The following is a 13,211-nucleotide window of genomic DNA, read 5'->3' on the forward strand; positions in this document are numbered from 1 at the left end:
TTTTTTTTTTCTTAGTGAGGAACCTTTTAAATATGTCAATAAAAACATGCTCTCTAAATAAAGCCAAATAAACTTCTATTTCAGCAATAAAACCTGCAAACATAGAAAAAGGAACCTATGCTTTATGTGAGAGAGAAAGTAAGGAAGCAGAGATGCAAAATGTGTATCTGGGGACTGGACTGCTTGTGCCATAAACAGTGACTATCATATAATTAGTGGAAGATAATTAATCATGGTTTAATGATGATTCACCTACATGGTGTGTCTTTCTTGTTAAAATCAGTAGGCCTCAGTGTGTTACTGCAATGTAATGTGTTGCAATGCAAATTGCTGATCTTTTTGTTCATTGTCTTTGTTTTTATAGTTCCTCAGAAGCCACATTGTTTGCATGCAAGTACTTTTCTAACATAGTTATGAGCTTTTAATAAGAATAAATTAGTTAATTCATATCATATTACTTAACTGAGTGTCATAACATACCTCCTGTAAGCGGAGCAGGATAAAACCAGTTCAGCCCAGTTCAGTCTTTAATTCATCCAGTTTTTCATAAGACTTCATACCAATGACTCACATAACCCATTTTCACCTAACAGACAATTTATTATTCTGTGTTATTCTCAGATTGGCGCCATTAACACCCAGACTCAGGCTAGGCCTGTGACTACGTCACATTATAATAGATGTGTGTCACCGATGCCTATAAAGGGCAATGTGGTCTCTGTACAGCCTGCTGCAGTAGGATCTTTTAATGCAGCTGAGATATTGGTTTAACTTTGTAGTTTGTTAGTTTAAATGGTAAATTATTAATTGTATCAATTTAGTGATGTATTCATTAGTGATGTAATGGTACGGGTTAGAATAGCACAAGGTGCCAAACTTGTTAAATGCAGTGAAATAACTACTTAGTTGAACAGTGGTGCCATGCTAGATCCTGAAATCCCAAGGAAGCTGGCAAAAGCATGGAATAACATTAAAAAAAAATTATCTGGTTATTAAAACTTTAGTTTGCTTAGTAGCTGACAAACCTTACTGAACTCTCCTGACCTAATTATTGAGCACTTCACACTAGAGCAATAATCAAATGGTGGTGGGCAGAGGAACTTTTCCCATTTTTTCTGTTGACAAACTGAAACCTATGGTGGTGTTTTGGCTGTTCATTCCAAGCTGAAATGGTCACCTCTGGGGCACAACAGGCTGCATTTTCAAGCACTGCATGCTAAGGTGGAGGATTTGTAACCAATAAATTTTAGCCACTATGTGTTTAAACTATGTGTATATGTTTAAACGCTGCACGTTTAGAGTTCAGAATGTTTCTTACAAGGGCATGAGATTAAGGTTTGTTTATGTTTATACTGTTTTCATAGTATACACACTTTGCTGGCACAGATCCAGTGAAATGAGATTTGTTATTGACTGCTTGCAGTTATGTATGGGTTTTGTGTATAATACCCCCCCCCCCCCCCCCCCCCCCGCATACTGACTTGATGCTACTTTTAACTGTTAATGATTTTGTCAGTAGCATTTTGCTATGAGTTTAAGAGTTTGTAAAATGTCCTTTATTACAGAGATGCAAGAAAAATCTCTTAGCCACACAGGAATGTGTTACTCCAGAACAGGTTTTGCAAAATCCTTCTTTAGAGTGATTGAAGACTATAGGCTAATAGTCAGAAAACTATGTAACTACAAATGAGACAGTGTGGTTGATCCAAACTTGTGCAAGTGACAGATGAATCATTAAGTACAAATTTGGGTGATCAGTTGAAAACTGGCTGTTCAGGGAAATATTCAGTTCTAATTATGATTCTATTTAGAATTATGAATTCCACATGTACAGGGTCATTAGCACTGTGACTGAAATGATTAGCTTTGTTTAGCATGTTAGAGGCCTAGGTGTCTTTTTGGTGCTTTTTACATTTTCATGTGCATTAATAGTAAAAAAAACAAACAAAAAACACTTTTTACCAGTGATGACATTCTTCATTATTCATGAAGGAAGGGTTGGCTACTTTATGGACTTTGGGGCCTGCTGTGTATAGACCTGATCAAAAGGGTTCATTTTTAATACTAACTCCAGGCTCCCACAGCCTGCCTTTCCCACGACTAAGTAGCTGCTGGACTAAAGCCAGCAGAGAACAACAGCAGGAATAAGTACTTTGTTTACAATACTGAATGAATTAAACACATAATCATTATTATCAATGTGCCAGTCCAGTGAAATACATATTTCATCTGTTGTTTTGCTTCAAGCATGCAGCAGAGAGTGATGGAGAATTTCATTCAACAAAATTTAAATAAAATGTTAAAAAATAGCTGTGTGCAGTAACCCGATTCTAGAATTTAGTGAGCATATCAATGAAGTAAAGCTAACTTCAGTTTGCAAGAGAGCATTTGCCAACAGTTAACTAACAGTGGCTACAAAAGGATGTTAAGAAAAATAATGTGATATGAAACATCTGTATTCCTCAATTTGTCAGAATTTCTCAATGACCGATTGGTAGTCGATAGCAAGTATAAAAATAGGGACTTTATTGTAACAGCAACGGAGAGATCCAGAGTCGCTATCAGTAATGGAGTTGGTAACAGAGAGAAACAAACAGATACAAATTAGGGTAGGTAAAGAGATATAAACAATATAGATGGGCATAAGGTAAGTAATCATAAGGTAAGTACACATAAGGTATTAGGCTCAGACATGCAAGGCACACCAAAACGAGACTTTGCAAAGCCACTCTAAAACAAGAGATCACATATGGGGACACAGATTAAAGTTTAACTAGGAACAGGTGCTTTTAAGCTCTGGTGACTGGAGGACTGAAGGATTCTGGGGAACACTGTCGGTTACAGACTGGTCAGGGAGAAGGGTGTGACATAGTTGACTCAAAGGCCATGTTACCTAATCTCTAATCATTCACTAAACCAATGGAGCATTCAACATTGCAATAGAATAAAAAAATAATTTCTGTGTGCACATAAGTATTTAATCCATTGTAGCAGATATGGGCCAGGCATGCTGTGTGTCTGTTTGCTTACACATACATGAAAGAACAAAGTCCATTCTACTCTCTCTGGCTCATGGACATGCCCATATGCAGCTAGGCAAACTTGTTACTGTTTTACGTAACATCCTGAAATAACACCTTTATGCAGTTATGTATCATAAAATTTGAATAAAGTTCCACAAATATTTTTCTGTGCACAACTACAGAGTTTAGTGTTTTCTGCCCTTACATATGCAATTTAACTTATCATCTGATCCAAACTTTAATAAGATGAACAGAGTTTAAGAACAGGGAAAACACAGCTTGTTTGTGGCTTTTCAGAGTTTGCATTGGTCTCCCTTATTTCAAATTGTATAGACTAAAAGCCATGTGCATTCACATAAACTCTCAGTTTAGACCCTTACATGATTTTCAGGCAGCCACTATGAATATTTATAATATACATAATACTAACTTTATCTAATCTTACTATCTCTCTACTATCTTACAATATTTTGTTTCTTTTTGTTGAATAAAGCTAGTTTGAAGGTATTGGAGTGGAAAATTACTCCGATAAAGAGTGTTGTTTATGAAGTGGGCACCTACTGGCTAGAGTACAGTAAAATAACTGATAGACAAGGGTGATTATAATCCAAAAGATTTCAACTAACTTTAATTTCATTTCAATTCTGCATTATTTGCAAACAAAAGACTTTGAAATCTAAACTGACTCTACTTGACCATAAAGCATTTAAAATGTATGAAAATGTAAACAGCCATGGGTTCCTCCCATTGTAAAGCTGTAAATCATTCACTCATACTTGCTCATAACAAACTGAGCCACACCTAGGTTTAGTCAGACTTAAAAAGGTGGTTCACTGTGGAAGTTTAACACCTTAGATCAACTACTTAGGTCACACTATTGAAGCTGAAAGACCAAACGAGGGCATTTGCAAGTGGCCAGTGACATTACTCAAGCATGTTCATGGGAAGATCAAAAGTGCAGATTAAGAAATTACTCCATGCTCATTCATACTCAGCTCAGATAACTGTTAGAACTTTAAAAGACAAAAGTTATTTCCAAATGGAAAATTGAGCTGTTATTGACTAAATATATCATTTCCAATAAAAAGAACAATAATGTTTAATATGTGAAAAGAAACTAGCCTTTGTAAGTTCCTCTCCATAAATCAGACTTTTAACAATGAAAACAGAGAAATGAGCCTTTATTTGGTGACTCATTTCCATGACTGTCAATAAAACTAGTGATTTGCACAACAGTGGAGCTGGTGGATACACTTTTATCTCCATGCATAACCAAGAGGCGGTAAGAGCATGCATTCAACATTTTATTGGCTGTTAGTCTACAGACAGATGACCATTTGTGGAATAACTTCTGCTCAGGTATCAGTTACAGGGAGCAGTCTAAAGAACGCCCTTCCCTCCACCCCACAGCTCTATCTCTGTGGAAGAACTAACAGCAGACGGAGAGACGACGATACCAAGACAAAACTTACCAAGACAAAAAAAAAGAAATGAGAAGAGTTAAAGAGAAGTAGGAAAATATTAGATAACTAACCATACTCCACTGGAATGTTTTTAAGAGTAATAAAGTGAGGTCAAAGTACTCTAATAAGACATAAGGATTGAAGAGCAAATTTAAATTAACCCGAGGAAAGACAGTGAACAGTAAAAGAAAGCTAGTACTAGAAGGACTTTGCAATCATGGTTACATTGGACATTCGCACCGTCACCATGCCGGTTGGCATTGTACGGATACTGGAAATTGTGCTGTCATGTGTCTGTTTTAGCCTGGTGGCCTCTGTGGGCCATTCTAACTCCTCCTACTAGGCCTGGCGCATGTTCACCTGGTGCTTCTGCTGCTTCATGACCCTCTTCATCCTCATCCTGGAATTCACCAACCTCAGTGCCAAGGTACCAATCTCCTGGGATGACTTCACTACAGCCTTTGCCATGCTGGCCACACTTATGGTACTGGCGGCCTCGGTCATTTACCCCACCTTCTTTGTTTGCTCTTCTTCTTCTTGTCACATTGCTGCCTCAGTTATATCCTGCATTTGTTTCATTATGTATGCTGTGGAAGTAGGACTAAACCGAGCGAAATCTGGTGAGATTAGTGGCTTCCTGTCCACAGTTCCAGGCCTGATGAAAGTTCTGGAAGCATTCATCGCCTGCATCATCTTCATCTGTCTTGACCCAGGCAGATACAAGCTCTTTGCCGGGTTGCAGTGGTGTGTGGCAGTTTACTCAATCTGCTTCATCTTTGCTATCCTCATCATCATCCTCACCATCTGTAGGCAGCTAGCTCTGTGCCCCTTCCCATTTGACAAAGTGCTCACCGGTTACAATGTACTGGCTGTTATGATGTACATGACGGCAGTGGTTATATGGCCACTTTACAGCTTTCAGGGATATCCAAGGCCAGAAGTCTGCAATCACTGTTCCTGGGACAGTCTAGTGGTAGTGTCCTTTATGACCTGTGTTAACCTCATTGTCTATATTGTGGATACATGCTATTCAGTACGTCTAGTGTTCTTTATTACACCTGCTTAAGAACAGACTGCATTAATTTGCATGTGAACCAGACAGTGTACTGCTTAAGAATTAAGAGAAAGTTTACAGATACTTTTTGAATGCTTTTAAATACACTCTTTGAAATATAGTAGTTAGGTATCATAACTTTGCTTTTGTTTTCACTTAAATTTGTATAAATGAAATTGATAAAATTGTGTACAAATTCCTGGACAGCTTGCTAATGTATGTACCATACTCACATCTGCTAAACATATATCACATTGGTTAAATGTTACATCTATGTAGCATGGTATGCTCATGTAATATTAAGTCTACCTATATTGTTGACTACAGTTGTGTAAAGTACATTCACTCTGCAATTTTTAAATGGATTAATGTTTATAAGAGCCTGCTTTGGAAATAATTTTTACCTACTGTATGCAGTGATTCTAGTGACATAAGTGGATTCTATTGGATTCTAGTGACATACTCCTAGCCTTAATTATATTTTTTATTGAAAAATAAATAATAGTACTTAAATAAAAGTATTTATGAGCACACTAAATGAACCTTTTATTTTGAAGTGGTCTTATTGATGCGCTTTTTATAAATTACAAAAACAAACAAACCAAAAAAAAACCCAAACAAACAAACAAGTTAAATAAGTAAGATACATTTGACTAGCTAACCTTCAGTATAACTATGAGATAAAAACTTTCACAAAGCAAAACAACCCAGAAAGTTATTATTATTATTATTATTATTATTATTATTATTTTGTTTAACAAGGTAAATACATATGTTAATTGAAAAAAAAAAAACACGAGCGAGAGAGAGAGAGAGAGAGAGCGAGAGAGTTTATGATGTATGAAGGAATGTGTATGGCCAGACATCTCTGACAAATCTCATGGGCTGTTGATGTATGAGTTAGTGAAAGTGCCAATGGGCTTTAAAGACTAAGGGAGAAATACCTGAACAAGTCCTGTAGGTTATTGTTTTAGAATATTCAGAATATCACACAGAGTACTGCATAATATATAGTACTATGACGGAGGGTATGTAACACATGCAATAAATCTGACAAATGTCAGGTTTATTGTTCTCACAAAAAGAGGTTATCCCAGAAGTATTTGTCAAATATTGCAGAATTAAAAAGCAAATATGTTTTCACAGCTTGCTGTATACTTTACACTAAAAGCTAATTGACAGCACAAATATCAGAAGAAAAAAAATATGGAGGAATGTTTGTTTAATTGTTTAATTACCGTTGAGTGGGTGGAGTAAGGCGCATACAGAGTGAAAGGCAGGCTTATATTTTGATCCCATAAGTGTTGAATAGATATGGTAGAAACCTGATGTTGTCCTTTATTCTATAAAATTATCTGGTAGCCTTTATGGAACCACTCCTATTTTTTTCATAATTTCCCATTAAACAACAATGATGTTTGCTAATTTTCAAGATGTCATTTATAAGTCAGCAATACTGACAAGGAAAAATAATATTAACCAGTAATATCATGTCATGTGTCATGATCCAGTCAAGTCCTGATGGATAAAAACAAATCTTGTCATGATATCATTTCATTTGGAAAAATGTCACATTACAGAAGGAAAATGTATTTTCATTTCATGTTGTTTTCCTTTAACACTGGATACTGTACTCCAGCTACACAGGTATACTATATTCACCACTACTGGAGAAGAGTTTGAGGATTCACTCTCTCTAGCTTGGTATTCCTGAAATTTCAGAGTCTTTTAAAGCAGAGTGTTAAGGGTTTGAGTCCTAGCTAAGAGTTTCTCAACAAGTGGGCCATGACACACCCTCTAGTGGAGTGCAGGCTTATCCTCAAGGGAAAGATGTAGTCTGTAGCTGATAATGGCAATTTAAGTCTTAAAAGTATAAGTGAAAAAAGATTTAGTATAAGTAAAAATCAAGAGATCAATTGTGTTCAAACTATAAATATATAAATAATAGAAACACACAAATAAAAATATATCACAGAAGTAACTCAAGGCAAATTAAACAACATCAGTTTTGAGACAATGGAGGCACTGATGCTGACAATTAGCCAACCAGAGATAGAGAGGTTTCTTAAATAATGAAAGAATGGCAACACTGTTCCTCAGAAAAAGCAAAAAATTGTCCGCACATACAACTCAGGGTATGTCAAATGTACTCTGCACAGGGGGAGGTGATGATGCTCACCTGAAAGCCCAGGGTCTATAGTGTAGTTGGACTCTTTCAAATGAACCGCTAGAACCTTCAAAACTAAAGCGACATCTAGAGACCAAACGCCCCACTCTTGTTGCAAAGCCAGTGGAGTACTTTCAATGAAAATGTGATGGACTGAAGCTCCAAAAGCAAACAGCTGTTTCCATAACATCACAGTCCAAGTGTGCCCTGAAAAATAGCTACCTTGTAACCAGACATATTGCATGGAATAAGAAAGCTTTTACAATCACTGAGGAAATAACTGCTTTCTAGTTATAAACAGGTGGGCCCTGAGGTGGAAAAGGTTGAGATTCCCTGATCTAACTCAATGATTGTACATACATTAAAATTTCTAGAGCAGTTTGACTTCAGATCAGAGTCCAGCATGCAAAGACCTTGTTCATTTGATAAGATTGAATCAACCACCAATAAGATACTAGAAATAGATCATAAAGTGGAGCTGATAAGATTCATATGGGCTGATGTTTTTTCTATGCTCACATGGAAGAGACATTTTTGGTTAAGTTTGTTTTGGAACGATCACAGGATTTACTTACAGGGAACTATTTTAACTCATAGATTAAATTTGCTTTACCACCATTATACAAGTGGTACAGAGAGAAATGTAAAGCGGGAGGAAGAAAAGGTTACAGGGAAGGAAGGTCACAAACATGTACTAATGTAGATGACTAATCTGGATGTTTAGTGAATCCCTGGAGTTACAAAGGTTGATTCAAAAAAGGACAACACGAAGGATTGCATTGTCGGATATAACGGAAAGGATCTGTGTGAACATAGAAAACTCAGTGATCACCATGGTGTCTGTGGATTTCAGATTGCTGACTTCACCCGTTGGAATTGTGCGAATTTTTGAAACTGCCCTGACTTGCATCTGTTTTAGCCTGGTGGCCTCTGTGAGCCATTCTATCTCATCCTACTGGGCCTGGTGCATGTTCACCTGGTGCTTCTGCTGCTTCATGACGCTCTTCATCCTCATCCTGGAGTTCACCAACCTCAGTGACAAGGTGCCAATCTCCTGGGATGACTTCACTACAGCCTTTGCCATGCTGGCCACACTTATGGTACTCGCTGCCTCAGTTATTTATTCTGCCATCTTCACGTGCCCCACCTGCCTTCAGGAGATTTGTGCCTCCGTTCTGTCCTGGATATGTTTGGGGCTGTATGCTGTAGAGGTCTGGTTGGCCCACAGAAGACCTGGGGAGATCAGTGGATTCCTCTCTACTTTCTCTGGTCTTCTGAAGATCCTGGAGACCTTTGTGGCTTGTATCATATTCACCTCTTTAAATCCTTCTAATTATAACATATTTCCAGGGCTTCAGTGGTGCATAGCAGTATATTCACTGTGCTTCCTCTTTGCTTTGCTCATCATCATCCTCACTGTTGGGAGATTGCTGTCAAGCTTTCCCATCCCTTTTGATAAACTAGTTACTGTATACAATATCCTGGCTGCAGTGATGTACATGAGTGCTTTGGTTATCTGGCCACTTTACGCCTTCGAAAAAAACCCACGCCCTATTGACTGTCATTTCTGTAGTTGGGATAAACTGGTGGTGGTGTCCTTTATGACTGCGATTAATGCCATTGCCTACACTTTTGATGCAGTTTACTCTATTAAACTTGCATTCTTCACCCATTAGCGGTGAGAAAAATAAAGTGCAAAAAACACCTGTTGCTCTTTATATTAAACAACATTATACTGTGTTTGTATATATACTACGGAATTTTTTTAAAGGAATAAATAAATAGCAATGGCAGTTTTGACCACACTGTTTATTACACGCATTAACATTTGACCTCCCCTCCTTTTTGTGGTTAGTGGAATTACAAGAATTTTTAAAACCAAAAAGGTTTGGTGACCATCTAATTAAAAAAACAACACATTTTTACAACCAAAAATCCAAAACAAGACAAAATACTCAAAGTAACATGCTAATAACAAAACATTTTATTTTGGTTACATTTTTTCTGATGTATATATTGGAAAGTAAGTAATGCGTAATGTAATGTAATGTGTAATGCTGAGGCCAAGCTCATTAGATTTGTCAACATACAAGAATGAAGGTTTTGGTAGTGTTTAACATCATAGGATGATATCATACAAGAATGACAGGTTTTGGTCATGTGATATCATAGGATATCACTGCATGTGGCAAATATCAAATCCAGCTTCAAGCACAAACAGTAAAGACTGTAGCCACAAATAGAAAAATATTTGTATTGCTTCACAGTTCACTAGAAAAATAATGCTGTTGTAGGCAGTTAATGAAATAAGACAGGCCTGATCTAAAGGTCACTAAGCTGTGACTATGGTGACATCACCAAAGAAACATAGTTCATACAAGTATATGTATTGTTGCACAAATCACACCCTACAGCTATATTCAGCTACATGGTTTTATCCTGATTTATTTTTCTTTTTTTCCGCTTCTCTGCTGATGGACACATTAGAGTATACACAGAATTCATGGCATATGAAAACATTATTCAAATCATACATAAATCATACATAATTAAACCTGTCAGCCCCAAGGCGCCATGATTTTAAAGTCTAAAGAAAATGTCTCTGCATTCATTAGAGATGATAAATCTCATAATAATTGTTTTTCCTATCAGTCCTATAACAAGGATGCAATGGCAGCAGCAATATCGAAATTGTGACATTACATACTCACTCTGGGTTCCTTTTTTAGTTGATACATATGACTCTTGTAGGGAATTCACTTTTTCCTGAGATAACAAATAATTCTGCTTAAAAAGGTCAGAACTGTGTAGAGTTCTTCAGAACTGTTTAAACAACTGCCAGCATATGCATAGTGTTGTCTGTATCTAATGTAGAAGAAGTCAAATAATTTGCTATATATATCCAGTGCTATGACCCAGGCTAGGCTTTATCTGCTAAAGGATTTCTTCATTTATATACCTCTTATCATTCTGTCAATATTTGCAGGTGTGAGAATACCTTATGGAGATAGATTATGGTGGCTGTTTTTCAGGAGAAAACAAAATTGACTATTTTATATTTAAAAGATGTTTTTACAGAGATGATGTCTCTCAATCCTGCCCTATTACATCAGATCAATCTATATTTATATTCAAGGTTCAGCTCCATTAAATTGTACCAACTGGAGTTTTTTCCCCAGAGGTTTATCCTTTTGCTATAGCAAATGGAGGGTAATCACAGAAGAACTCGCAGCAAGCTCAAATAGGCAAAAGACAACAGGCATGGAAAGATATAATGCTTGGCAACTTAGCCTCGCACAAGAGACTTCACACAAGATTGTAAATGGGGCTTAGGTGTTGAGGTAATAAGAGGACGTGGCCAGTGGTTAGTAGACCAGCAAGGCTGGTGCACTGGAGGGTGTAGCAGGGGTGTAGCACCCTTTTGAATATGTAAATCAATATATTTTTTTACTGAAAAGATGCAGCACATTGACTTTGTAAATATTCATAAATATCTAGTCTGTGCATGGTCATATGCTTGGCTTTAGAAATACAAAGGTCCAAAAACTGAACTTGCTGGGGGGTTCAGGGGTGTGACCCCCACCCTCCAATGTCAGTGGGCAGTAGCATACATCATCTGTTAAATAGTAATTCATGACAACGAGATTAAATGTTGCAGTAAATGATCCACTCTACAATCTGGAAATACAGAAGACACCAAAATGATAATGAAACAAGTGAAAACAAATGTTGACAATATTTTATGAAATTGTTAAAGTATAGGGAAATTCACACTACAGACATCACTGAACTCTAATCCTAATAAAATATAGAAGCAATGGGTCAATTGTGTATATGTTTGTGTGTGTGTTGATTATCCATGACAAGAGCATTGGACATCATCTGAAGAAAGAGCAGTGTCAGGATTCAAACATCTCTTTGTAGGCACACTGAAATAATATGAATCAGTCTGTATAAATGTTGATTTATAGACCATCATACATTCCAAACATGAATGGCCTTAAATAAGAAATGTTTCAAGGATTAAATGTTACCTTTCTACCACACACCAGTGTGATCCTTCTTTGAAAAAATTGAAAAAGTTGCTTGGCGTTACACAATGTATTTGCAAGACCATAGTAGAGGCAATTATTTTGCAATTTTCTTACACATCTGAAGAAATTGAGGTTCGGAAAATGGTAACCTCATGAGTCTGACTATTTACAAGATAATATATCCAGCATTTTTTTATATAGTAAAATTATATAGAAAATATTTCTATGTAAATATTATATATTTGTATAGTCAAATTTATCAGCATTTCTTTATATAGTAAAATTATTCACAATATCCTGTCAAAGTTCCAACATTTTATTTAAAGATAAGTTGGACAAGTCTTTTTCTTCAATTAATTTCAGTCAAGCAAACAAGAAAAAGATGTTAGAAAAAAGGCAGAAACAACAATTGAACTTGGTGTTAGTAAAAGCCTAGCAAAACATCTCAAAAGGAGGTGGAAAGATGATTTCATAGGTTATAGGATCAATTAAATTACTACAGATGTTGTGACAGATGTGCAGACATTTATGTTTTACATGAATTAATGCAATGCATTCTTTTTATTTAAAAAAACAAATACAGATACTTATTTGAAAAAACAACAACAAAAAACCCAAACAAAAACAATAAAAACAAACAGAAAAATCCAAAAGAACAAACAGGGAGGATGCTCGCTAACATTGTTAAGAAAATTCCACTGTCTGACTGAATTTAAACCTACATGAGTCATAGCTCCTCCACCTTTTTCATTAAATGAGAGGTTAGAACAGGCTATTTAATGTACAAAATGCTGGAAGCAAGCAACAGATCTTTACTCCCACAGGCTTTACTAAAACTGATTTCTGTAGGCAGAATTAATTATAAAATATGATGTGAATCCGGACATACAGAAAACAGCCAAATTCATGGTTTGAGCATGCAGGTAAAGATGCTTTGAACTTTATTTGTCCATGAAGACCCTAATATTAAGATGTCTTATTATAACCAGATAAGTTGTATTGGATTTAATTTTGATAAAAGTATGAATCTTTTAAAGAAAAGCTGTGAGTACAGCTGTTAGCAAATCCTAAACACTCAGGCGAAACCTGTTTAGCAGGGACCTTTCTATGACAGGAAAACAGCTCCAAGACTTTGGACAGCTGTCTGGACAAATTACTGTTATGCCACTTCCATCCTATGACTTAAACATGAGTTTGGAAGTACGTTATTTAGGTTTCAAAGTCCATATATATTAATCCAAGATACAATAATTTAAAATTAAACTGCAAAGTAGTTGTCCAAAAACGTATTTAACCAACAGCAACCTAGAAAAGAAAGCTGACTCATCATTAACTTTATTCAAACAATGTGTTTGCCTAAGCACGCTAAAGTTGAGATCTTGCATTCGGACTTAGCATCATTTCCTGCACAAGCTATGCCAATTCTCTCTATCTATTTGGTAGCATTCAGTTCTCCATGCTGTTTTTCTA

General features: G+C 36.3%; 2 protein-coding genes across 2 annotated transcripts; both read left to right on the forward strand.

Moving 5' to 3' along the window:
• Window positions 1-4,508: 4,508 nt before the first annotated feature.
• Window positions 4,509-5,989, forward strand: LOC113575231 (myeloid-associated differentiation marker-like). The gene is given in 1 exon segment (XM_027006634.2): window positions 4,509-5,989. A coding segment is annotated over 1 exon segment (849 nt). The 5' UTR covers window positions 4,509-4,703; the 3' UTR covers window positions 5,553-5,989.
• A 2,551-nt stretch (window positions 5,990-8,540) lies between these two features.
• On the forward strand, window positions 8,541-9,383 carry LOC113575175 (myeloid-associated differentiation marker homolog). Its single transcript, XM_027006524.2, has one exon. It carries the CDS (start codon window positions 8,541-8,543, stop codon window positions 9,381-9,383), a length of 843 nt encoding a protein of 280 aa, XP_026862325.2.
• Window positions 9,384-13,211: the final 3,828 nt, after the last annotated feature.

Source organism: Electrophorus electricus, chromosome 1, assembly GCF_013358815.1.
Source record: "Electrophorus electricus isolate fEleEle1 chromosome 1, fEleEle1.pri, whole genome shotgun sequence".
Lineage (NCBI taxonomy): Eukaryota > Metazoa > Chordata > Actinopteri > Gymnotiformes > Gymnotidae > Electrophorus > Electrophorus electricus.

Coding starts and splice junctions, on each gene's coding strand:
- LOC113575175 (XM_027006524.2), top strand. CDS start 8,541: ATGGTGTCTGTGGATTTCAGATTGCTGACTTCACCCGTTGGAATTGTG.